This window comes from Odontesthes bonariensis, chromosome 21, assembly GCF_027942865.1.
Source record: "Odontesthes bonariensis isolate fOdoBon6 chromosome 21, fOdoBon6.hap1, whole genome shotgun sequence".
Classification (NCBI taxonomy): domain Eukaryota; kingdom Metazoa; phylum Chordata; class Actinopteri; order Atheriniformes; family Atherinopsidae; genus Odontesthes; species Odontesthes bonariensis.
This window is the reverse complement of record NC_134526.1, coordinates 19,815,024-19,841,032: the sequence shown is the minus strand read 5'-3', so window position 1 is coordinate 19,841,032 and position 26,009 is coordinate 19,815,024. Positions and strand designations below refer to the sequence as shown.

Genomic DNA, 26,009 nt, shown 5'->3' with positions numbered 1-26,009 from the left:
CTCTTCTCAGCCAGCATCCTGTGTCTCAGCAGTCTGAACTAGTTCCATACACATTGCCATATTATTCGGAAATTGTGTGAGAAAACCTTTAGCACCTGGTTATAAATTCCAGATGTGTGTAAACAGCTGAACATTTAAAAATGCACTGCAGTCCTTTTTAATCAATGAAAAACATGTTCTGTACATAATGAAACTAAATAAAATGTACTTTTGAATTTGTGTCTGAAATGTAATGTCACTGAGGAGTTAACCCATTCATATCTGGATTCCAGTTTATTATCCAGTTGTTGGAAGTCTCTTATCATATCACAACACAACCTTCATTTCATGTTTACAATCCCCCCCCTCGTGTAATAACCAGCATTAGTTCGTCAAAAATAAATTATATAGAGGAACGTGGCAATTTCTTTGACTTGCGTATTATCTGTAGCATCAACCAGTCTCTACATTAGGTCTGTCTTGATGTCAATATAATAAAACATCTTTACAGGACATGGCGCCACATCACGGTCTCAAATGCTCTTACTTGGACTCAATAAAACCCACACAGTCTACTTATATAAATCAATCTAAAATAACTTGGAGCAATTTGCTCTTTTCCAGACATAGTGCAGAATACATTTAATGAAAAAGTAAAATAAAATACAGAAAAGTGAGTTTGAAATATCCTAATGTTTAATGAAACGGTGACGTACTGATCAGCAAGAAAGGGGTACAGTAAAACTACGAGGGAAGGGGAAGAAGAGCGTGGTACACAAAAAATGTCTTTCCCATTTCAACTCCTATGCAATTCAGTTCACAGGAACTGCTGCAATACCCTTCTGCACTGGCTCGTTGTGTGTCAGGGATGCAGGTGGAGAGAGCAGGGGAGGAGGCGCATGAGTAATATGGAGATAGGTGCTCTGTTGATGTCACATAGAAGTAAAGGAAATGTAAGGGGGAAAAAAACAATTCCTTCTAGTTTTAACTATATCCCTCTGATCACAGTTCAAAATGGAAGCACCCATCACAAGTGGAGCTAACCGCTGGGCCTGATCTTGACTTCCACTTTTCTTAAATCGGGGGGGTTGGGGTAGGTTCTGGTTTTTTTTCTTTCCTTTTTTTTTTTCCTTTTTTATGTTGGTTCTTAAATCCTCTTCAGAGTGCACTCATACGGCATAGAGTTCATAGATCTTCTTGGCGCAATACGCCAGGGCGGCCAGTGCTATCGTATTATGGAGTCTCTTTCTGTGGACGTCATCCCTGCGTACCAACACCACGGGTGTTGAGGAGGTTAGTGTATGCAGGGGCAGCCGCGAGAGTTTTTGGCTGTCATATTCCACCTGGTACTTGCAGCAGGGATCAAACTGCCACGAAATCCCGTAGAGGGCAGCACAGGCCACACTGAGGGCGCCAGCAGGCAACGCAACATAACGCGAGTATTCGGTGGGCAGCGAAAGTGGCGTCAGGAGGCATGCAGCACCTGACAACACGGCCGTCTTGTGCAGGCAGTTCCCGACCGTAATCCAACGGGCCGTCTCATCTCCGATCCGCGTGGGCTCAATAACAATGTATTTATACTGGGCCTCCAGAGCCTGCTCCAGCTCATACTCAAACTGGTCCTGCGCATTCTCCCCGTTGTAGATTTCGTGCACAATGTAGCAGTCTGACGCCGCCATCACTCCCCTGTGCAAAAACAGAGGAAATGGCAGGTAACCGTGAGAGAGAGAATTAGAAAACAGAAAAACCAAAGACATATTCAATCATCTATTATATCAGTTAAATATGTTTATGCTAAATCTAATTTTAGTCTGTTATTGTTCAGTCTGTACCGTGGCACCATTATTACACGATCACATGACAATTATTTCAAAGACCCATAACTTGCAAGATTTGAATTAAAATGATGCTTTCTTGATATCCATGAGTTGCTGCCCCTGGGGAATGGTGACTATTGTCACATTGTGTGCCATAACAAAGTCTAGTTTTACTTATATTCTTGATCAACTGTGATTATTTGCACTGACCACAGATATTTTGTATAATAATTAGAAAAGATTTCCTTCATGCGTTTTAATATCTGAACAAAACCTATTTCCAGAGTCTGTGGTTTGAATAAAGCCACTTTAATGTCATCTTGAAGCTTGCCCTTCTATTACTGCTTAATTGTACCTGAATGGAAAATTATAGCCAACAAGTACTTATTTCACTGAGCTTCTCTAATAATCTACTAAAAAAAAAAAATTCTAAAACTGTTGACTTATCATTGAACTTTTGCTTGGTTTTTGCTAAAAAAAAAAATGGCGCACACACTCAAAAAAGTAATTAATTACTTTTATTTGTTTAAATCATTTTCATGACGATCCTCATTTAAAATCCCATGATGTTGACAGCTCAAATGACGAGTTGGGGATGTACAAGCAATTTAGCATTTAACTGCAATACATTATCCAACAACGATTAAATGTCAAAATATCCACGAAGTATTTAGAAATATAGTTAACATTTTTTTGGTCCCAACGCCTCTGAAAACCCACGTGCTTCCACAAATTGTTAAAACATGAAAGAGTTGTACGAGTGGATCAGCGTCAATTATCTAAGGCCCACCAGTACAAGTTGAGCAAATGACAAATAAACGCCGCGACTAAACGTATAAAACTGGTTTATCTTGAGTGGCAGCGCGGTATTGGTTTAAGAAAAGTTGAGGGTATTTAATATACAGTTGAAAATCTTAAGTTTCACTCAGCCAGGGACATAATGTACCAAAGGATCGGGTATGAACATTAGCTAACTCGCTTGCATGCTCTAAAGTTAGAAGACTGGACGGCTAAGTTCAAGACCGCTTTACTTTCAGGGCAGGTCGACAAACACAGCGGACAGCACTCATAGCTGAGTCATTTTTATGCAGCATATGAGTCTTGATATATCCCGCCAGTGTTCGTACCGACGCTTGGTAAAATGCAACTTTTCCCACAGTCATTCGGCTAGTGTGAAATAATCAAAACATCACATGAGCAGCTAGTTTGTTTCCCTGCTAGCGTTAGCTAGCCGTACGAGTTAGCCAGCTAACATTAGCTAACCGTTGGGTGAAATTCAGACTTCTCTCGTTAGCATTGCACTCTGAATACCAAATAATATGCAAGTTCGCGAAGTGGCAAACAATGATATCGACAAAACTATATAATTTCTGATAATAATTTTGCTTCGACGCTAAAATGTGGAGTTACTGACCTCTCCCTGCTTACTGGGACACCGCGCCTCCTTCCCAGCGACGCCATGTTGGAGATACAACTGTGATTTCAGGTGACGTATAACAGTACTTAGCATTCTGGTTATTGTAGTGTGCACACGTAGTGGCCACATCAATGTGGTACATGTTTGGACTACTATTCCCATGATGCTATGAGGGCAGCGCATATGCCGTACGTATTTTATAATAGCACATTGAAGTTTGGGAGGTCAGACCAAATTCCAAATACTGTACAGAATGAATGAAGATGAGTTTGTTTCAGTTATAATGATGAAATACTTGCAACACAATTTGAACTGCAAAATAACATTCAAACGGTTTAATCGTTAAATCCTTGATTGTGTAAGTAGAAGCACGCATGTTTACATAGATTATATTATGCTGTGTAACCTGCCGCGTGTAAAATACAGTACTGTCCCGCTATCTGTGGTGGCAACAGGATTTTCTGGGTAGACTTTTTGGTACTCACCCATGTTGTGCCCTCGTGTGTTCTGTCTCTGTCCGTGCGCTAGTTTGAGTTGCCTGTCTGCGAGCTGTAACCTGACGCCTTTGGCTGTAACAACGATAATGGCTACGTTCAGGAATGTGAGATCGGCCAAAGCCTCGCGCTGTGCCAGTGACAATAATGTAACAGCCTCAAGTTCCAGGGAGCGTGACGCATGCGTCACATCAGTACAGATGAGGCAGTTGTGTTGTTGGGTGACATTTGATGCAGTTTTACTTGCCTACACCTCAGAACTTGGAATATCTGATATGAGATACACATATCGTAGGTCTACTGAAGTTACAGCGTTTGCAGATTGGTTGCAATATGAATAAATCAAAAATCAACTAGACTAGATTTCCTGACCGGAGCCAATTAATGGTTTGTGAAAGATTGCATTCTTGATATATGTCAGGGGTCACACTCAAAGATGCAATGAATGTCCGATCAGATTCTTCGGCATATTTTTAATTGCCTTATTAGAATATTTTCTTTAGCCACAGCTTTGCATTGAAGTATTTGCGAGTTAAATATATATATATATATATATATATATACATACATTTGAACAAAATGTCGTTTAAAAATTGCTGTAACATCGTTTGCAAATCGACAACAAAAAAATGTGCCTACTTGATATTGCCCCATTATATCATAATTCACACTGCCGGCTGATGGCGCCGTTTTCTGATCTTAAACTCAATTTATGTGCTACTATGGATTTTGACAAGTGGCCTGTCTAAGTGCTAAGCATCAAGCAATCAGCAGAAATGAGAAAAGTAATAAAGAAAAAACGGTATTTTCTTTGATTTGATGCAATTTAATAACAGCATGTTGTTTATTACAAAGATGATACAATTAGTTGCACAGTCATTGTTTAAAGCTGCTTACACTAAAGCTGCTCTCTTACTGTATCTGTATTCCTAGTAACTGATATGTCACAATTATGTTAATCATATATATATATTTGTAATAAGAAGCAGCTCAGTTGACAGTTGGAGGAAGTGTCCCTGCAGAGGAAAAAAAAACAGGAAACTCTCCTTGTTAAATACATGTATTTACAGTGTATGAACAAAAAAGCTATAACTGTGTTGTAACTTAAATAAAGTGTACTGTGCAATACCAAATCTTTTTTTCTAACGAAATTTGGCATTTACAGTACTGTTCTAATGTTTTTCGAGCCAGGGTTTTTCTCTTCCAGGGAGCCAGACTTTTTAATAATATTTTAAAGTGGCTTTTTGGACAAAAAAAATCTCCAGGTTTGTTTTTCTTTGTCTGCTGTCTGACTCATTTTGAGTTCGGGCCGTTTTTCAGAGGAATGTGATTTCTGTTTGTTAAGCCACTTACCGCTGAGCAATTAATCATTTGAGCATTAAAAGAAGCACTGAAGCAACACAATGAGTATCAGCTTTATTTATTTAGAACAAGTACAGAGAAAAACAATTGAGTATAAAACAACAAGAAAGAAACATTTCAACCCATTTGCTAGAGCCAGCTTCTTAAAGCTTGTATTAGGCTTGTTTCCTCAACACAGGGAAAGAAAAAATAGTGTAAAAAAACAACATAATGTATTAGCCTAAATTCAGGCGCATGCCACCCAAAAGAAAGCTTTACAAAGGAACTATTTTATTGCAATTACTGATAAGAGATCAAAGAGGGTGCAGAGTGGCCTGAGATATTTTTCCTCCTCAACACTTACGATTGTCAACAGCAAAGCCTCCAGAAGAGCCAAACTATTTTTTTCTTCTTCAGTAAATTGTCCCTGATGTAGTAGACCTTAGATATTTTTTGACATCGGCTGGGTAAAAAATGGGTGAGAGCAAAAACAGATCAGCACTGTCATTTTCCTGAATGGAACAATAAAGACCCCCCACACCACTGTGCAAATGTCCTGAATATCAGACTATACTTTATGTTGTTTATTTGGGCCAAACCATTTTTCATATTCCAAGCTGAAGTGTTAAACGGCACAGTAACAGGCGTCAAGTCCAATTTATGATGAGTGTCTGTAACATGTCACATGACTAATGGAGAAACCAAGTTTATCTTGTTGCTAGTCAGGTTAGACGTCTTGTTTGCATTGTGTAATTTGCAAAACAGTGCAACTTTGATCAATGAATAAATCAATTCAGGGCTTCAATTATGGGACATATGTTTCTGTTACAGGAGTCATAAAATAATTTTTGTATTAAAAATAAAATACCATTACCAACCAAACTTAGGCTTTTGCATCTCAACAATAACCCGGAAGAAATGTTGGATGGCTGTTGCATGGCTAGATGCATTTTTTCATACATTACCTTCAACAATTGCATGTCATCACTATGAAACAACTGCTAAAAGTCAAAGGAGGTGAGGGGTTATATTAAAATTAAAAAACATATATATCAAAAAGGGTTGTAATGTAAAAGTCAATAACGACACGTGGAGCCACCGCCGCTGCTGCCTATGCAAACCACCACAGAGAAAGACACTGAGATTGGTCATCGTATTGCTCACAATCAGCGAGTCCAAAGGAGGGAAAAGTTGCAACAGTTTGTGTAACATCTGCTGTCGTTTCATGTCTAACCTTCCGCTCAACTCAGTGTTGAGAGAACACTCTGGAAGTCTCAGTCAACACCTCTCAGTTGCTTTGCCTTTACAAGTCAAGACCCATACGAGCCACTTATGGCACCGAGTCAGTGTGTGCATCCCCCCCATAGCATGGAAGTAAAAGACTTTTCGACCTGACGTTCCGCTCACACTTTGGCCTGAGATCATCTGGTTTCATTCGATGTCACATTTAACAGTGCTTGGAAGGTCCTTTGTTGTATTTCATCCTGTAACTCCAAAGCATGCTGTCACACAGTATTTCTCTCCTGAGAGTCTCTTTCTTCTTTTCTTTTAGGTGCCATTCAGGGTCATTGATAGATATGTTCAAAGTACTGAGGCTGAGGGTTCTCTTTGACATATTTCTGAATGTACCAGCAGGTCAAGTGAGCTTTCAGGTCCTCTTCCACCACAAAATCCATGGCTGCCTGCCATCACACAATGCACAAAGTCAGATGTAAATTGCTCAGTGTGTGTGTGTTGGTAGATATACCAGCTAAAACCAATAGGAAAATGACTGCAATAAGGTCCCGTAAGGTACCCATAATCCTTTCAATCATAACAAAAGTTTTCTTCTGCTAATCAGTCAATTGAATGCATGTCCAAACAATGCTATTTACTCAAGTGAATGAGGTCTAAAATAATGTTAAACAGATTTCTTTCATACTGAATTAGAAACAACCGATCTAACAATTTTACCTTGGCCAGGTGTTTGGCTATTCCTCTCCCTCTATAAGCATCTGGAACTTCTGTGTGTTGCAAGTCCACCGTCTTCTTCCCCACATAGTCATACAAAAGAACTGCACGGTCATGGGATCCTAAGAACAAACAGAAGTTATAGCTCCTGATGGTGTTGCGTTTGTGTACACCCAAAAAAAAATATGTTCACAGCATTTTAACCTTACATTGCAAATGCTCAAAATTAGATGTAGAAACATCAAAGTTTCAAAAAAAAAACCTATTTGTCGGATGCCATTTGGGTCATGCATCTGACACTCTCATGCTAGGTTAATTCTAAAGTTTCAACACTTAATGTAAATACCAGAAGCAAATGACAACTTAGACTTCAGCTGCTATGGCTGCACAATGGGATAAGGCTTGAGCAGCCAAGCAGCAAAGCATGCTTATGGGAAAGAGGTACTGCTAAAAGGTGAAATGAGACTGATAAAGATCATTATTCATAACAGTGGAAACAATGGCTTGCACCATTTGCTGTAAACACATCTCACACAGCTGAGGAAACACTAAATAAACCTGAGTATGACATATACACACATCAACAAACTTAAAACACCAATACATAGTTGTAACCTAAACAGTTCAAAGCCATAAATAATGTTTGCTTGTTTAAAGTGGTAACATATACATATACAGTATATATACACATATCCAAATACAGTAAAAAGAATTGCACCATCCCTGAGTCTATTTGACAAACAGCAGCAATACGTTCTTAAACGGGAAAGTTAAAGTTAGACTTAATAACTAAGCATTTGCAAGAGGAACAATGTTGTTATGCAGGAACTTTACATAGAGGATTAGTGGGTGTGTGTGTATCAATGAGTCTGTTAATGATAGCTGCATAAATGCTTTAAAGAATGTAGCGAAGTGAGATGTTAAGAGAAGTCAGGAAAGACAGCATTACTACCTTCGTTTCTGACAAAAAATAATGTCAGACTGTGTGAGCTGAGCACCGCAGCTGTCCCTGAAATGGCAGCTGGAAGTCTCCATAAGGTAACGACAAGGATGTTAGCAGTAAAGAAAGCTAACGTTAGAACCTCGGAGCTAGCACGAGCCAGCTAACACGCTAATGTTTACACGTTGAACCTACCATTCAGTCTTATAACGAACTGACGACGCTTTCTATCGTGTTCCACCTGGATCTGAGAGTTGCTCGCATCAAAGGCATTGGCTTGTGTCGCCTGTGCCATAGTAGAGATGCTGAAGTTGGTAGTGGCTGTTGTGCTACTCTACAATGCTGCTAACCAGAATTGGCTAATGACGGTGATGAACGTTCAGAGCAAAACACTTCATCCAACCGAATCAGCTGTGAGGTCACGTGACCATCAGCCAATCAACTTCAGGGATTTCCGAGCGGAGAAAACAATGTGGACATATTTAGAGAAACAAGTTTAATCAAATATTTCTCAACATAAAAAAATCCAGGGTAATTAACTCTAAAAGTGAGTTTGAAAATCTGTTTAGAAATGATGAAATCCAAACTTTGATACCGATTGTCAATGTGTTTTTTAGTGTTGCATTCAATTTACGAAGTGACATAAATGATACCATTTTACAAGTACAGTTTTATTTTACCTGGTAACAGCACTTTAATTCATGATTTTAATACTTTGGGTAAATCGAACATTGACTGTTCATGTGAGCTGAAGCTGAAGCTATACCACCCTCATATATGATACTCATAGAATAAACAATTAATGATAAAAGTGAGTATCACACACAGTCCTGCGTGAATTTATGTATCAGGGTGAGGAAAATATGTTTCACAACTGTAAATCGAAACATTAGGTAGGTATTAGGTGTGAGTTTTAGGGTCTTTATGTGTTCACACTTGCTCACAGTCACACTATCATGCCTTCCTGGGAAACTTCAACATACAGACTCATACTTACAATTTTTTTTTTTTTTGTTGTTGTTTTGAGGATATTCAGCTTCTTTTATAAATGCATATGAACAAATTATACTATGTGTAAAAGTGTTTCTTACATCTGCATGCTAAGCAACAACAATATTATTATTCCAATACTGATCCTGTTCCATTAAATATTATTGTAAAAACAAAAAAGGGAATTAAGAAAAAGTATACAAGAAACATGGCTTAATGCAGATCTAGTGTTTATCATTTAAGATTTTTCAAGTGTAAGTAAAGATAGTTTGTGAAAATGGTGGAGGGTGTGTAACTACCATTAAGCGATGGCAAACGTTCCCACAATTAAACACACAAGAAGAATTTGAAAAAAATAGTTATTGCACATATACAAAATACAATTTTAATGCACATATGAAAATATCTGGACTGTGAAAATATAATCTGGAAGGGGTCACAGTTGTTATGATCAAACAAAATAATGTAGACCTAATTTAAAGTCATTTACAGCTGTTGAAAACTGCCTTAATAAAGATATATGAATGGGATTTTTTTTGTGCATTCTGTGAGAGCCACGAAGAAACTTAATTGCATCTCTTTTTGATATTTAATTTTCTTTTTGTCATCGTGAAGGTGTGAAAACATTCCTGAAAGACAAATATGGTTGGTTTGGTATGAAAAAAAGGACCTTATCACATGGCCTCACATTTGTGTCATGAATATAGAGTCCAATAAAAAAAACTGATCACCTTGTCTTACATGTTTCATCTGTGTGCAAATTTAAACTGTCTTTCTAACATAACCTACTCTGATTTCAGTTATCTTCTTTTATAGTCTTGTGAAAGAAATTAATTTTTGCCTTGAGAATTCACCTTTTCCTTTTTGTTTCTTCACATTTTGTATTTTCATTTGTGCCATGGCCACACATTTAAAATTACTACTTAAGCTTGACTTTTAATTCTCATTACAATGTCGTGTTTGAGAAATATTCATTGATAAACTGATATATCTTTCCTGTTATTAACTCTTGAAGAAGGTCCTTTTTTTCTGTACAGGTGGGGATTTTTTCAAATAAGCGCTGCTAGGAAATGGTTTTTGATCATTCAGGTCAGGTTCACAGCGAAAGCTGTGTTTCTGTGTGACCTCAGTAGACAAAGTGCACACTGCACAGCCAAGTGTCTGTCTGAGTCTGCTCCATTACTTTTGTAGTTTTTGCTGGTGAAATATGAACACTCGGTCTTGATATTGATGTAAAGGACATTAAGAGTATATCAACCCGTTAGGTCTGCAAGTCAGGTTCACCAAAATCACTGTGTGGTAATCCTGTTAAGCCGTGGACCTAATCCTACAAAACTCTAATGGAGTTTGTCAAATCTGTATGAGATTATGTGTGGGTGAGTCTGTGTGTGTGTGTGTTTTATGGGACTCGCGCGCTACCGTTTGCAATTTGCTCACTGTCCTTTTCTAGCTGACTGACTCTTTTGTAGATGGATAACCATATCGACTAGAACATTTCACTTTTAACCCTAATAGGCTTGTTCTTGCTATACAGCTATAAAGATGTCCAAAAAGCAAAGGTAGGTCAACAGCAATTCTCTACATCTATATCCTGATATAAAATCAGCTAATTGATTTATTATATAGAGAAAATAACAGCATACACTGTTATTAAGCTAGTTTTCTGAGACTGACTGGTTAGAAGAAACATTCAAGATGAGTAATGATTTATTATGACTGTTATAACTTTGTAAAAAAAAGAAAAATCCCATATTAGCAGTTTGTTCAGATGACAGCTGATATTGAATAAGAATATCACTTATTTTTTAACAGCCTGTCTGTATCAATGATGCGGTTGATTTTCATATGTTGTAAACAGCTTGGTGGAATCAATATATACTCAAAGGAGTAATAAAAATCATTACTTAAGGTTTCCAGGATGATTTATGTGAGTCTGTCATTTCTATAGCAGGTGGCATGAGACGCTGGTTAACACGAAGCCCAACAAACCTGTGCAGAAGATGGGAGGAAAGGTCAGTGTTAACATAACATTAAGATTCAAATAGCTGGTAAGCTCTTTTAGTGATGCTTAAAGTGTTGGGAATCAACAATCTATTTAGAGACTCAGCTAATGGTTTTATTACACTGATTTTAGGACAATAAGAAATCTGTATTCAACATGTCAGATTCCTCATTTTATGTAAGTATCAATGTCTGAATGATTAGTCAAGTTGAGCAGGCAACATGATACAAAATGCAATTTTCCTGTTTGCCAATATTGTTGGTCTGTTGGGCTGGAATATGCCAAAAACTAAGGACCCACTTTATCACAATGAGTTCAACAAAAGTAAGTAAAAATAAAAAAAAAATCTCGCCTAAATTGGACAATTAAAAATGACCGACCAACAGTTTTGTTGAAGCGGTTTGGAGTTTTTTTCAGGTCCAAAATCCCTTGAAATATTAGATGTTCTGTTTTGATTTATCTTTGAAGCTGACAGGCAAATGTCTGGGCTGTATATCTTTTTTTATCTCATATCTATGTTGAATGTTTTTACTGTTCTTCAACAACAGACATGCTGCATATGCATGTGAAACTGTGGGACTGTCCTAACTGCGTTGTTTATTATGCATAAAAGCACAGATTTGGTAGGTGTTTCTTTGTAAGGCCTGAATGCATTTAGTTTGATTTATATAGACATTAATGGCTAAAGATCAACTCAATGCAGTTTCAGTGCACAAATAGCTAAGTCAGGAGTCCTCAGGCTCCCTCTAATTGATTTCTCTGTCATGTGGTCCAGCCACAGATTCATTGCCTCTGCAGTTGGTAGCATCTACTGAGACTGGAACAGACCGCCTATATCTGATGGCTCCCCAATGCTCAAGTGTGATTAAGTTTAAAGTGTGTGTTTGTGTCTATCTGTGGTCACAGTGTAGGTCAGATGGCACTTAAGCAAATTAAGAGTTCTTGTCAGGATTAAAAGGCTCTCTTGAGGGGTGATTGGATTGCATGTGTCAAAGAGCTCAACCTGGGTTGGAGGTGCGCATTAGGTGTCTGTGGTTTGTGATTTGGATTTGCATCCGAACATCTTCAAAACTAAGAGTCTAAAGAGGTGTAGAACTAAATTTTTTTTGTCACATATTTTCTGAAACACTCCTAATGCCTCTGCTCTCATGTTTCTCTTTCTTCCTCACAGGGCCTTGCAGCATTAACAGTACCTACATGTGATAGGGGTAAACAGGCTGGCCGCAGTGTGGCCAAAACCAGTGTGAGCTGTGGAAAGAGCAGCAGCAAGGGGGGTGACTCGACAGCAAGTGGCAGTAAATCTGGTGGTAGTAGAAGCAGCCTGAGCCACCTGGGCAGCGCTGGCCACCAGGCTGCACGACAAGCATCCCACCCAGCCAAACCAACTCTCCGCCTGCGTAGCAGCCGAAGCTTCTCATCCCTCCAAGCCACTTCTTTGTCTGCTGCTCCATTCATGAGAAGCAGCCGCTCACTCAGCAGACTGGACAGTAGATCCACTGGTAAGCCAACGCACGCTCAATTTTACGTCTTTTACTTGCACTTTTGAAAATAGATGCAGGATTGGTTGCATTCCTTAATGTGTCACTTCAACTCTAAATGTGCATTGAAAAAGAAAAAGAAAAAGCCACATAAGCTAAGTTAAATTGCACTACAATAAAGAAACTGTTAAATTCAAAAAGAGGGCGATGATCAGTGTCAACAAAGAATCTGCCGATATGGTTTGATATTCAGTTGTTTCTTTGCTACTGTCTATACAAAAGATCCAGACAATACCGTTGCAAGTTCACATGTGAAAAAAGGACAAGCGACTGGAAAGAAAACTCTGGATTCCGGCCAGCTTTCGTCCTCTGAGGAGCAAATCAGGTTAGTTGTTAATTTTGAAGAATTCTGAGATGTGCTGTCTCTTTGAAATGCAATACAAACGATAGATATTGATATCTGCAGTCAGTAATCACTGCTTTTGTCAATATGTTGCAGCAGCTTGTTTCAGCCACAGGCGTCTTCCTCCTCTTGTGTTTCTCCCACTGTGTGTCATCATCACAGCAACAAAGGAAAGAAGCAGGTACTGTCAAAGTAACGAGTTTTCTATTATGTTATGTTTTCTATTAAAGCCTTAACATGCTGATGCAGCACTTTGGAGAGTCCACGGGCAATGTATAGGAAAAAAATCTATACCATTTAGCACATTACATTAATATCCTAAATTTACTGGTTGAAATGACTAACTACTTCCAATGTACTGGCTCCTTTTTGTCGCACAAATATAATTCCTTTCATAATCAAACACTATTTTGCTGATTATTTTCATTTGGCCATTACTGTTGACCTGAAATTGGGAGTTAATGCAAACAAAACAAAGTCCTATTTTCAGCAAAATGTAACACAGCAAGTGTCTTTCCATCGAGATCTCTTTCACAATGACTAGATGCGGAAATCTTTTTAATACAAATTAAGACCTCATAGTTAGATATAGTAGATTTCAAATACCGAAAAATCAGGGGAAAGAAAAAACACTGTCTACTTTTTCTTTTCATACCACAGCAATTGGCCTTTTTGTGAGTTCAGGATTTCTAAGGAAACAGTCAACAGGGTAAACAATGCACAGGAACTGAGTTACTGGAAGTGATTACAGGTCAAGGTCAAATTTATTTTAACAGCACATTGAAAGAAACAACAGAAGTTGACCGAAGCACTTTCGAGTCTGGTAAAATTGACAGCCGAAGAACAAGAGAATAAGAGATAACACAAGTTTTGTTGTTGATGCTGAAAAAGAGTGGTTCTAATTACTTCTTCATTGGCATTTTATTTATTTTATTTGTGACGGACATTTTTTTTCTCTGGGATCATGCTGTTTTTTTTTTAGTAAGTTCATCTTCAATATGTTTAAGAAGCCCCTTTTCTTATAGGGACAGTTTTGCTGCCCTGCAGAACCTATTTGTTTTTTCTTTTAAACTCATCTTCCTCCTTGGTTATTGGTTGGATTTCATTTGAGAAGTCAAACGCGCTTGCTAAATTAATTTCAACCGGTTCTGAATGCAATAATCAGGTTTTGCAAAACTGACATAAATTTGTTAGTTTTATTATTTAGCGACATTACTTTTTGTATATAACACTAATAAGACATTAATCTATTCACCACTCAATGTATTATTTCCTTTATTGCTGTATTCATAAGAGCTCGAATGAGGGCAACTGGACTTCTTTTTGGATCTTGAAGACGTTTCACCTCTCATTTGAAAGGCTTCTTCATCAACATATTTACTGCTGTAATTAATTTGAAATGGCTTAAAACCTTTTTTTGATGGAAAAAAAAAATTAAACAATTAAAGTTAAAACAATTACTTCAAAAACATTTTTAAAGTTTTGTTGGCAGAGATAGGACAAATTCAAGCTTAGATTTTTCCTGCAAAGTCTATCAAATTAATCCGACAGTTTAGATCAGCTTTGACGAGATGATGGAAACCTTTCACCAGAAAGTGTTGCACATCATTTCTTTTTCCACAGACCAAAGATGGGGTGTACACACTATGTGCCATGACCTCTGGCATGAGACGCAACTGGGTCCAAGCTGTGTTGAAAAATGTTCGGCCCAGTCTTACACATGACACCACAAGGTAAATCATTGCTGTTAAACTTGTGGACAGAACATATTCCCTTGTTCAATGATCTCATTGGTTCTGATTTATTGACTGATTGAATCGAGGGCTTGTGTCATGAGACACCCTAACCATCACAAACCATCTTAGAGTTGTTAACTAAACAACTAATACTTTGTAAAAAAAAAGAAGTGTCTTTTTCCTCCACAGCTCCCTCTCAGAGCAGAAGACAGAACAGTTGGAAGAGCACAGAAACAGCGATTGGTCAGAGGATTCACAGCAACAACAGCCGGAATGGACAACCACACAGCAGCCAGGAGATGCACAGAACTTGGCCGATGTAGACTCTTCATCCTCTCTTCTCCCAGTTTCACCATCTGCCTCACCTGCTACATCACCTACCAATTTGTCACACCAGGTGGAGGAGAGTGAAGGTACTCATCAGCTCCAGCTTTTTGTTGGGACCAGTCAAACTGGTAAACTGTTGTTAGGACCATATTTGACCTGATGATTTAGAAATGATCACTCCAAATGCTATATTTTTTTTACAATAGTCATCTGTATTTAGAAAGAATGGCTATTGATCACATTACATTTAGTAGGTGAGTTCTGGAAATTCTGGAGATTTTCACCAGTTCCTATTAATGTTTTTTTTTTCTTCCATTATTGGTTTGCCACAACTTGCCACAAATGTTATTTTGTGCGACAGATGTACTGCGAGAAACACGTGCCAACATGTAGTTTTGTGACATATGTTTCTGTGTATGGTCCTTTGTGTCCAGGTCAGACAGATGAATCATCATGTGCTGAAGGATATCAAAGTGACAGCTCTGCTTCCACAGTGGTGCTAGCAGACGAGGATTTGAAGAAACATTCAGACACAGAGAGTCCATCTGAGCAGAGTGTGCAGCAAGGTGAAGCTAGACCCCAGAGAAAAGAGGAAACCCTGGCATGTGAGCAGCAAAATGGGCAGCTCGTCAAAGAGGTGAGATTGTAGTTGCAGTTCCACAACAATGAAGACAAGAAAAACACTTCACATTCTCTGGCACGCCAAACTGTTGAAGAGCCTCAAATAGGAAATAACAACCCAGAGAGTCTTGTAAGAAATTATGTGAGATATGCAAGAATGCAATTCAGAGTTTATTTAAAGCAGGTGCACTTAAATAAACAAGAACATGAATACATGTTTTGTGCCACTTTTTGTTACTATTTCTCCACAGCTGGAACAAACACAGAGGGAACTCTCTCGAATCCAGCAGTTAAACAGGAATCTGCAGGCTGAGCTACAACAAGAGAGAGAAGCTCACTCAAGGAAACTCTTTTGTCCACAGGTATTATGAAGACATGCCCCTATAAACACTAAAGTTGTGCTTGAAAGTTTGCAAAATCCCTTTAGAATGTTCTATTTAGCTTCATGAATATGACCTAAAACAACTTACAAGCCCTGAAAGTACATACAGAGAACCCAGTTAAACAAATTAGAGAAAAATATTCAGTCAGACGTTTATTTGATGAAGATGATTTTGTAATATTTCAACACTTTTCCAACATCCCTCTGGATTGTACAGACCATCTTCAGCTAACTGCACATGGGCAGCCACCGGTGCCTTAACGAGGGGGCTAGGGAGGGCTCAAGCCCCGGGGCCACAGCCAACCAGGGGCCTCGTGAGAGGCCTTGTAAAAAAAAAAAAGAAAAAAAAAAAATATATATATATATATATATATATATATATATATATATATATATATATATATATATATATATATATATATTTATATATATATATATATATATATATATATATATATATATATATATATATATATATATTTTGTGAGGGGCCTTGTAATATTAATAAAATAAAAAACTATCGCAATCGTGGGCCTACATTAATGTACTGTTAGATAAAGTTTAGGAAAATACCGTAAATGAACGCGCGGTAGCCTGCTGTATAAATTACGTATTTTTGGATGTGGGCAATGTCTGAAGAAACGAAAGAAAACATTGTAGCCTACACAGTTCTGATTCTGAAATTAGCAATACAATTAGCACACATTGTTTGCTAGCAGTGTTTGGTGTGTTAAACCGTGTGGATTAAAGTGGAATAATTGTGAGAAGTCCTGTGATCAAGACAGCGTTTTAAGGTAAGGCTATTTAGCTATTAATTTTGCCCGCCGTGGCATGTTGACTTGGACCCATATGATTTTGCTTTGAAGTGGGTTGGGATCATCTGCGCTATTGGATTGGTTTATTGCGCTATGTAGATGGACTTTGTCGTGGTTGTTAGCTTGATTCTTAGAAAAAAAAAAAAAACACACACACACACACAACAAAACCGTACACTTAAAATGGTGTGTCCGTGCTCATCATGTTTTACTTTTTTCTTGGTGGACAGTGTGAAATATTGCTGCAAATGGTATTTCAATGCACACGTCAAAACGACAGCGAAGTGCACATTTTCAAGATGAAGGAAGAGTTGCGTGACGCTTGAAAACAGATCGGTTAATAATACACAATTTATTTATTAATGTTTCGCATATGAGACGTAACCTGCAACTAGTCTTAATGCTTTGGGAAGGATTCAGTCGACTATGTATAGCAACGGCTGTAGGTATGTCTCAAAGGTTTCGCTGCTGCCTGCTCGAGAGTGATTTTGGCAACACTAAGCCCTGCATAGTAGTAGGACTGCGGGGTTCGTGGATTTCGGTCTGTTGATTGAGAGAACCATGGGGTTTGCGTTTCATGTATTTTAATTCTTAAAGACCTTTCTGTCTTTTATTGTGTGTGTTGGCATCAGTGGCTGTGGCAGTACAGTGGCCTACATTGGTGTGTGTGTCGGTGTGTGGTTTTTATCTCGGGCTACGAGCCTTGTGGAGGTTACCAGCAGTCCTCTGTGGTCGGACCTTTTGTAGCTGCGCTGAACCACATGTAGCATCAATTTTGCGCTTGCACCGCAAATATTCTAAGGGCGTTTTCCCGACATAACGGCAAGATAAGGGTTGACAGGTAGCCTGTGAGGGGGCCCCAAAAAAATGTAGCCCCGGGGCCACGGGTGTTGCTAAAGCGCCCCTGTGGCCAGCAACAATTCCTCCCGACAGACATAATATTAGCTTTTCTTTTATAAAATACTGGCATTATTAGTATCCCATTGATTAAAAACACCAGACTGCTAAACTCTGAGATTCACATACTTCTGCTATTTACAGTTTCCTTCTTTTTGTTTAATGCATTGAAATGGGTTATTGTAATATTCTTTTTTAACTGTGAAAAACTGATGATATTTGACACCACATCTATGGAGAAATAAAGAACTTTTAAGGTTTCACAGAATTTTAAGTACCTCTGAATATTTAAAACATAACAGACGTTGTTTTGTTTTTCTTAAGCCGCTATGCATCATAACCCAGATTAGTTTCCATCTTGAACTTTGTTTACAGTTTCTGTGATGTGCAACGTATTTCACTGTCTTTATTTTGTGCAGCTTTAATGTATCAGCCAAAGTGAGATAAAGCAGCTGGCCACATTTCATAGGGTTAGGGTTAGGGTTAGGGTCCAGTCCACTATTGTGCCAAATTCCCATATCTTTAAGAAAAAGCGTTGTGTATGAAAAGCAACAAAAGCACTGCCTTTCCTAACTATGAATTATTAACCTCCAGAATAACGCCAATTCATCTTCGGAGCAATCTTTGGATTTTCAGCGACTGCAGAAGATAAATCACAACCTCCGCATGGAACTGGAGGCACTAAAGAGCAGCCAAGAGGAGGCCAGAGAAACTGAACTGCGGCGAAGAGTGGATCTCCTGGCTCAACAAGCACAGCTGCTGGTTACAGGCGATGCCACAGCGCTTGCACAAATCCAACTAGAGCAAGATCGCCAGAGGTTTCAGGAGCAGCACCTGGAGTGGGAGCGTTGTATGACCTCTTTGAAGTCCCAGCTCAACATCAGCGAGGAGAAGAGAAGGGACACGGAGTCCCAGTTGATACAACTGCAGCAGGAATTACAGAGTCAACAAAGTCTACAACAAGAGGCTGAGCAGCTGAGGAAACATCTCCAAGAAATGTCAGCTCAGTTACATGCTCATGAGGAGGCCCAGGCTGACAAAGAGGCTCGTTTGCAGAAACACCTCATGCTCCTTCAAGCAAGTCAGGAGAGAGAACGACGGAGCTTGGCTGCTAGCCTTGCTCAGGCTGAGCAGCACTCACAAGACCTGAAGGACAAACTGGACAGGGCAGAGCAACAGGTGGAGAGCCTAAGTAAGAGTCACACATGGACCAGAGAAATTGAGGAGGCACAACAACAGCTGCAGGAGGAGTTAACATGTACTGTATCAACTGTGCAGCGGCTCCAGGAGGAAAGGGAGCAGCTTAGCCATCACTGTCAAGAGCTGCAGAACCAGTTGTTAGAAGCAGACAGGGAAGTGAGCAGGTTACAGGACCGCTTGAAAACAGAGGAAACGCACTACTATAATCTGGAGCACTCGTACGAGAGAGCTTGTGAGGAACTGCAGGTGGCGTTAGGCAAGGTGCAGCAAAGGGAGTCTGAAACACAAGACATACGAGAAGGTTACGATAGACTGCTAGACAGGAAGGAACAAGAACTGAGTGAAGTTTTGTTAAAGATGGAAGTCCTAGGTAATAGCTTGGAGGAGACAGAGATGAAACTGAATGGAGTGATGAAAGTTTGCAGCTGTGCCTCTTCTCAGCTGAGGGATAAGTCTTTAGAGCCTATTGAGCAAGAAGAGGGACAGCAACCAGCAGAGCCTTTGACTGCAAATGAAAGCAGGGCGAGAGCGGTAGACATGTCCCTGTTGTCTATCAGCTCAGATGTCATTCAGGTAAATAGCAGCGATCTTCATGAAGATGCAAGTACCGGCCCTGGCTCAATGGAGGCATCAGACCAGTACACTGCCACTGCAGAAGATGACCCAGAAAAGTTTATGTCTATGATTCAGTTACTTGAAACCAAACTGTTCGTAACAGAGGAGAAACTGAGGGATATTACTGAGAGACTCGGGGAGCACCAGAGTCACATCAGCTGCCAGGATCCCCACCTCTACTCTCAGCTGACTCAGAGCCGAGCAACTGCCCAGCACCTGAGTCTGCTGCTTCACAGTCAGGCCAAACAGAGCCAGCGCTTTGCTCGGGAGACAGAGAATTGCAGCAGGATGCTGGTTGGAAGGTTTCAGGTAGCTCTGAACATCATTCAAGCTTGTAGAGAGAGGATTCAGGCCACCCCCATTAATATTCCAGACGTTGAGAGGCAACTAGCTACAGCTGTTGCCTGCCTGCAGCAAGGAGAGAAAGAGGCAGAGAGAGTTCAGCATGACTCATATAATTTGAGCAAAGAAGAGGACAAGATTCTCAGTGATGAGAAATTCGCTGGAGCTGAAAGTGACATAACTTCTGAACTCACTTATACACAATCTTTACACGATATGATAAGTGCTGGGACGTATTTGATTAAGGAACTGTTTGTAGTAGAAAAAATGGTGTCTTTCCTTCAGAGTCAAAATGGTATTAGCCTCCTATCTGCAGTTTCAAGTGAGAACAAAGGGGATGTCGCACATGGTTACAAAAACATAATCTCCCAAAGAATAGCCCTAAAAACAAAAGCTTCATCACTGTCACAGTCTGAGAGATCAGACTGTGACAGTGATGAAGCTTTAGAGAGCATGATCGGACGAGTCTGTGCTGAAGCAGAGCTAATTTATGCTGCCTTAAAACTTCAGCAACAACACGAGAGCTTGACTCAAGACAAAAACCCAAAGGTGGAGAATCAAAGAGAAGGTCTAGCAGATATCAGTCCCTCAGAGTTGGAGCCTTATGATGAGCAACATTCTGATGACAAATTGATTAAGGCAGAGAGAGAACAAAGCTGGCTCGAGGGATTTGTATCTCGGCTACAACGAAGAGCTAAATTCTTACGCCATGTCTATCAGCAGATTTACAATGACGACAGACCAGTCAGTGAAGGTGGTCTGGACCTTACTGGGGACAATGCTTCTACAGCTAATTCAAATTGTATTCAGGAGCAGGTAAAGTTAATTTATCTGTCAGACCGGCTTTACTTAGATTTAGAGCAAGAGTTTCAGCAAAGTGAGATGTTACAGAGAAAACTGCAAGCTCTATGCAAAGAGCAGGATGTCAAATTAATGGCTGAGCAGGAGGCTTTGAATCACGAAATATATCAGCTTCAGGAGGACAACAGTGTGCTTAAAGAAGAACTCGAGCAAGCTGGGCAAAAGATACTATCTGTAGAGACTGGGAACCAGAAACTCCTTGAAGATATACAAAAAATTGAGGATTTTCACAATGAACGGATGCAAAAACTGGAAGCAAATTTCCAAGAGAAGATAAAGGAACTGCAGCACATCCATGAAGAGGAGATGAAACACTTACATGGCTCCTACACCAAGTCTTGTGCTTCAAGAGAGAAAAACACCAAACCTGACATGGAGGCACCTCATTTCACAGAAGGATCAAACGGCTCACCTCTATCAGACCAGGCTGTAACAGAGAGAACAACTAAGGACCTTGACATCCAAATGGTGGAAGCTGATGCAGGTGCCATAAGAGAAGCTTATCTGAAAGATCTGGAAAAACTTCAGGTAATCAACACTTTGGCTCTTATTAGATTTTAGATAGATAGGTAGAGATTTCTGTTTCTCCTGTGATGAATAAGAAAAGTCAGTCTTCAGAATTCTTTTTTTTTTTAGTTTCTAATGGGTTAAAACACCCCAAATCAAGGTTGAACTGAATGGATTTGAGTTGAACTGAACTGGATTGAAAAGAATCAAATTGAACTGAACAGTACTTCCACAATGGGTAATTATATTGTAGCTGTAAAACAAATAAAACAAATAGAAGGAAAATCAGCCGGCGAATGGTTGAAAAGTGGGAAGTGTAGCAAAGAAAGAGGCGTGGACATTTTTAGAAATGCTTTGGGATGTTGTTTTTGTAACCTGGCAGCAACTGAGCTGATGATGTCGCATGTAGTGTTGGCAGCAGTGTGGGGGTAAATGTGCACAGAGGGAATTATATGGACTAAAAATCTGAGCTAAATGTCCACAATACAGCGACACTCCTTTATATGTCCAGGATTGCAGCATCTGTTGTTAACATGCACTACAATACCTCTAACTTTATTCTACCACTCTGTTTGAAGAGTCGGTTTGAAGCTGGGTGATAAGGCGTTGGAGTCCAGAATAGTTCATGTAATCATATCTTGGTGGGACACATAATACTGCACTTGATATTCCCACTATGCCCTCATTAGCCCACTGATTTAATTGATGTGTCGTAGGAATCTAAGGCGGTTAAGTGAAAAAAGGGGATTTAAACTTCCTTGCTCTCTATTTATTTGCTGTCCTTACATTCATGACATCTTTTTTTTAGCCCGTGAGGGATTTTGGATCTTATTACAAGCATTATTTGGGCTGTGAAAAGCTCGATCAGTTGTTTCATGCATGTAAACAACTTTCCCGTTGGCATGGTTTAACAAAAAAAGAGCTCTATCAAAAAAATCACAGATATGCAAAGAAAGACATAATGTGACCAGATATTCTATAACAAGCTGCCACTACTGTGGTGCTTTTATTTAATGGTGTTGAAATATGAAGTTGTTTTAAAGAGGTATGAATACTCATTATGCAATATGCAAAAATGTCAAATTTTTTCACTTCAAACATTATTCAGATCTATTTGGTTCCTTCAGTTTAAGCTATTACAATTCTTAGAGAGAAATAAGAAAACAAGGTCAATTTAACAGCATAGTTATTATATGGTGATTTCTATCACATTTCTAAGAGTCATATAGTAAACTGTGTCATTGAATATGTTCCCTATATACATGCCACATATACAATGGAATCAAAGATCTGTTTCTTAATGTCAAAATAGGCATCATGTGATCAGGGTTTTACTGCTATGGAAGAAATGCACAAGAAGCTGATAAGAGACCTACAGCAGCAGCATCAGAAGCAGGTTGCTGAACTTCTGAAAGAGAAAGACCAGCTCCTGCAAGAGGAGACAGCTGCCACCATGGCAGGTAAGCACATTTTTATTCATTAATTTATCTATACATATTTTTAAGAGGATATTTGATTTACTATTGCATCAAAATTAGCAACAGTGTAATGACACGTTTTATATAAGTGCTCATCCAGGAGAAGGAAATTCGAAGAATTTGTCTGTCATGAAAAGTTAATAAATGTGAGTTTAACACTTTTTAGCCATAGTCGCAATGCGGAGAGCCCATAAACAAGAGCTGGAGAGAAGCAAACAGTTCCAGCACATCAGGGAGAGTACCGACATCACAGAACTACACCTGGAATATGAGTAGGTGACCAGTAGTCTTAGCAAAGCTAGCAGATTTTACATAATTACATATTAACACAAATGCCTCTTGTGCCTTTTTTTTTTTTTTGCCTGAACATTATTATTTTTGTTCCATAAAGAAGTAATCCACAGTAATTTGTCCTATGATAAAAATTGCTTTGTAATATTCTGTTTATGGTTTACATGATACAAGTCAACCCCTCTAAAACTCACATAGCCGCACATCTGTTCTTCTGCTTTGTCATCACAGGAAAGAGATCCAATTATTGCACAAGGAGCTCGAGGTGTTGTCAGGTCAGCACACGGAGAAATGCCTAGAAAACTCTCAGCTGAGCCAGGAGCTACAGGATGAGAGAAAATCAATGATGCAGTTCCAAAAAGAGAACCAGGACCTCAGAAAGAAGCAGGTGTGCACATTTTCGTTTCAGCAGAAAAACTGCAGCTCAGTGCTCTGCAACTGTTTTCAGCAAACACGACCAGTGTGTAATAGTTCTTAAGTAACTCTGCGCCTTCTCTTTCTGTTCCCTGTCATCTTTTAAGAGAGAAGTAGATGAGACGTCAAAGTTACATGAGGATCAATCACACGTTGTCCCTCAGGTGAAAAACTTCTATGAGAGCGAGGTGCGTGTCTCTAAAAATATACTCACCAGCCCGAGTATGGGCCTTGTGAAAATTCAGGGTTTATATTTCTAATGGACTCAATTACATGTTTCTTCAAAGCACAAAAGTTGCATGATTCAGCTGCTGTAAACTATTGGCAGATGCCAACAAAAAAGCAACAAGAATAGCAGCAGCATCAATGGAAGTGACGACACATCAGTTTCTTCCCTTTTGTCGATCATCTATTCAATTAGCTCTATATATGTTCTAGTTTATCGCAATATATTGATAAAGAAAATTTTTCATTGTTACAGATGATTCTGAGGTCGAAGGAGACAGAAATGCAGTTTCTCAGACAGGAAGCCCGTTCTCTCAGAGAAGAGTTGGAGATTGCTCGAATGGTGCTGAAATTCCCGGAAAATCCTGCTGCGATCCAAAATGAATTTACAGTTGTTGTTTTTTTAATTTGAACAAAATGAAAAGCAAAAACTTCACATGAACACTTCCAATTTAATAATAAACTGAAGACTGAAGGTATACCTGTGTGTGTGTTTTATAGGACAAAGTGTACATGGAGATGCAGCTCAAGGCTGTCAGTTTAAACAACCGCAATGAAGCCGATCAGCGTGTTAACAAAGATTCCAAGTTCGCCACCTGGTCTCCAAGCAGAGACACTTCACGACACAGCCTCGGTGAGACACCTTTTTTCTGTATACGTGACATCCTACCATGCCTGCTGCTGTCTGTCACGTATGGCCTTATATCATCTATCAGCACATGGCAGGTTTACATAGTCCCTCCTGCCTCGCTGCCCTTTTTACCCTCCTAATCCACCCTCCTATTTATTTCAGATGACTCTGTGGCAGCCAAAAACAATCCTGCTTTCCTAAAGAAAACAGAGAAATCCTCCATCATGCGCCAACTAAGAGGAATTAGATCAAAGGTAAAGATTAATTGCATAATCAAATTTAATGTTTCAATCCTTTTATCCTTTTTGTTAATTTAAACTTGCTATCATGATCTGGACAATTAAAGAGGGCTAAATAACCAAATTTCTTTGTGTGAACCCCATAGACTTTCATACTATTTTTGTTCTTTCTTGAAGAAACTCTGATCCTTTTTTTGTTTCTATTTCTATCCTCCAGAGTATAAAAGATGGTCTTTCTCTCCAAGAAAGGCTGAAGTTGTTTGAGTCGTTCTGATTTGATGAAGATGAAATAATGGCATCTATACTTTGTAGTAAAACTGCTGTTGATTGAGAGCAGGTGCAAGACATTTACTTTTGTACATTTAGAGTAAGATTTGATGCGACACAGTGTACATTTTAATATGTAAGACTTTTTACCGTGTAAAAAGTAGATTTGTTGTTGTGTGCTTTGGACCAGAGCTGTCAAGACTTTGAAGCATCACAGTTCCACCAGAGGGAGCTACAAACACAGGCTTTTCTAGATAAGGATGCATTGCAAGTAAACAGAAACTCAATCAGGCTAATTTTGCATATGTTTTGGTTTACATCTCAGAGCATTGCACAGGGAATTTGTAATTAATAGACACACTGCTTGTGTTTTCATTAAAAATGATGTATTGCACCGGTTATATAAGTTATTGACCACTAAATGTAGCATAAGGCAACATTTATTCTCCCAGTCGAGGCAGCCTCTGTCACAGCACCTACACCAATATCTAAACGTTAAAACCAGTTGAAAGAAGAAATGAAGCTGTTTCACAACCGAAAGATATTCAAGCAAGAAAAGTAAAACAAGAGATGACAATTGACCATTTTTGCCATTTTATGAAAAGATGGAATGAAAAAGAAAGATGATTTGTAGCCTAGCTCAGGCAATTTTTCCCATTGTGGGTTTAAAATAACATTTGGTAACATTATGATTAATGTTCTTAATATATTGTAAGTCCACTTTTAGAATATCAAATGCACCATCTTCTAGTGAGAAGGGAAAATGTAAAAACAAATCAAAGAAACAAACAAAATCAAGATCAAATATAATAACATTTTCATTACCAATGGGATTGTGTTAAAAAAGAAAAGAAAAGGGAAATCAACTAATTTGTGTGCTTTGTTGACCAGGCACACACACACACACACACACACACACACACACACACACACATTATTTTGTCTGTCAATATTGAGAGAGAGTTAACATCTGTATCATCTTAATCTAATTATTTCTTTCTCTGTTGCTACTGTACTAATAAGGAAGTGGCCAAACCAGAACTGAAGTCTGTTTTCATTATTATTTAATCTGTTGAATATTTTTGGTTTCATAAATATATTTATTGTGTGATATTAAAACTGTACAGCATACCTCTATTTGCATATGGAATTGGTATTTCAAAACATTTACTTAAGTACCGGTAAAGTAATGTATAAATTCTTCATTACGAGTAAGCATCCAGCATGGAAAAACCTCACTTGAAAGTACATTGTTATTAAATGTAAAGTATTGTTTTAGTAAAACAATAAATCCACAGAAAATATGAGGAGTACTGGTTTGGTACTGATATGTTGTATTTAACATCATTA

At 38.8% G+C, this 26,009-nt stretch overlaps 4 protein-coding genes across 5 annotated transcripts; 2 read left to right on the top strand and 2 right to left on the bottom strand.

The window, feature by feature from the left end:
• Positions 1-606: 606 nt before the first annotated feature.
• Positions 607-3,295, bottom strand: tmem11 (transmembrane protein 11). The gene is made up of 2 exons (XM_075454404.1): positions 3,211-3,295; positions 607-1,665 (listed from the first exon to the last, which is right to left on the bottom strand). The coding sequence occupies exons 1-2, from the start codon at positions 3,255-3,257 to the stop codon at positions 1,149-1,151; spliced, it is 564 nt and encodes a 187-aa protein (XP_075310519.1). The 5' UTR covers positions 3,258-3,295; the 3' UTR covers positions 607-1,148.
• Positions 3,296-5,108: 1,813 nt separating this feature from the next.
• On the bottom strand, positions 5,109-8,328 carry natd1 (protein NATD1). Its single transcript, XM_075453657.1, has 3 exons — positions 8,134-8,328; positions 7,002-7,120; positions 5,109-6,730 (listed from the first exon to the last, which is right to left on the bottom strand). Exons 1-3 carry the CDS (start codon positions 8,231-8,233, stop codon positions 6,614-6,616), a joined length of 336 nt encoding a protein of 111 aa, XP_075309772.1. The 5' UTR covers positions 8,234-8,328; the 3' UTR covers positions 5,109-6,613.
• Positions 8,329-12,916: 4,588 nt separating this feature from the next.
• On the top strand, positions 12,917-20,354 carry LOC142370700 (uncharacterized). The gene is made up of 7 exons (XM_075453132.1): positions 12,917-12,992; positions 14,435-14,544; positions 14,737-14,960; positions 15,309-15,511; positions 15,747-15,857; positions 18,184-20,215; positions 20,257-20,354. Exons 2-7 carry the CDS (start codon positions 14,465-14,467, stop codon positions 20,352-20,354), a joined length of 2,748 nt encoding a protein of 915 aa, XP_075309247.1. The 5' UTR covers positions 12,917-12,992; positions 14,435-14,464.
• On the top strand, positions 20,211-25,870 carry LOC142371265 (myosin phosphatase Rho-interacting protein-like). Of its 2 annotated transcripts, none has more exons than XM_075453897.1 (9): positions 20,211-21,135; positions 22,427-22,574; positions 22,759-22,864; positions 23,115-23,271; positions 23,405-23,461; positions 23,779-23,865; positions 24,024-24,156; positions 24,316-24,407; positions 24,610-25,870. In XM_075453897.1, exons 1-9 carry the CDS (start codon positions 20,629-20,631, stop codon positions 24,664-24,666), a joined length of 1,344 nt encoding a protein of 447 aa, XP_075310012.1. In that variant the 5' UTR covers positions 20,211-20,628; the 3' UTR covers positions 24,667-25,870. The 2 variants fall into 2 exon arrangements, with proteins under 2 accessions (XP_075310012.1, XP_075310011.1); XM_075453896.1 differs by having other exon boundaries at positions 23,405-23,485.
• The last annotated feature ends 139 nt before the right edge of the window (positions 25,871-26,009 follow it).

What these genes read in the sequence shown, in the direction of transcription:
- LOC142370700 (XM_075453132.1), top strand. Translation starts at nt 14,465, where the DNA reads ATGACCTCTGGCATGAGACGCAACTGGGTCCAAGCTGTGTTGAAAAAT. An exon ending in CTTACACATGACACCACAAG is followed by an intron (nt 14,545 to 14,736) that starts GTAAATCATTGC and finishes TTTCCTCCACAG; the next exon opens with CTCCCTCTCAGAGCAGAAGA. An exon ending in GAGCATGATCGGACGAGTCT is followed by an intron (nt 20,216 to 20,256) that starts GTGCTGAAGCAG and finishes TTAAAACTTCAG; the next exon opens with CAACAACACGAGAGCTTGAC.
- tmem11 (XM_075454404.1), bottom strand. Translation starts at nt 3,257, where the DNA reads ATGGCGTCGCTGGGAAGGAGGCGCGGTGTCCCAGTAAGCAGGGAGAG. An exon ending in GTCCCAGTAAGCAGGGAGAG is followed by an intron (nt 1,666 to 3,210) that starts GTCAGTAACTCC and finishes GTTTTTGCACAG; the next exon opens with GGGAGTGATGGCGGCGTCAG.
- LOC142371265 (XM_075453896.1), top strand. Translation starts at nt 20,629, where the DNA reads ATGTTACAGAGAAAACTGCAAGCTCTATGCAAAGAGCAGGATGTCAAA. An exon ending in GACAGCTGCCACCATGGCAG is followed by an intron (nt 22,575 to 22,758) that starts GTAAGCACATTT and finishes AACACTTTTTAG; the next exon opens with CCATAGTCGCAATGCGGAGA. An exon ending in AAAACTTCTATGAGAGCGAG is followed by an intron (nt 23,486 to 23,778) that starts GTGCGTGTCTCT and finishes TCATTGTTACAG; the next exon opens with ATGATTCTGAGGTCGAAGGA.
- natd1 (XM_075453657.1), bottom strand. Translation starts at nt 8,233, where the DNA reads ATGGCACAGGCGACACAAGCCAATGCCTTTGATGCGAGCAACTCTCAG. An exon ending in GTTCGTTATAAGACTGAATG is followed by an intron (nt 7,121 to 8,133) that starts GTAGGTTCAACG and finishes GTTTGTTCTTAG; the next exon opens with GATCCCATGACCGTGCAGTT. An exon ending in TAGCCAAACACCTGGCCAAG is followed by an intron (nt 6,731 to 7,001) that starts GTAAAATTGTTA and finishes GTGTGATGGCAG; the next exon opens with GCAGCCATGGATTTTGTGGT.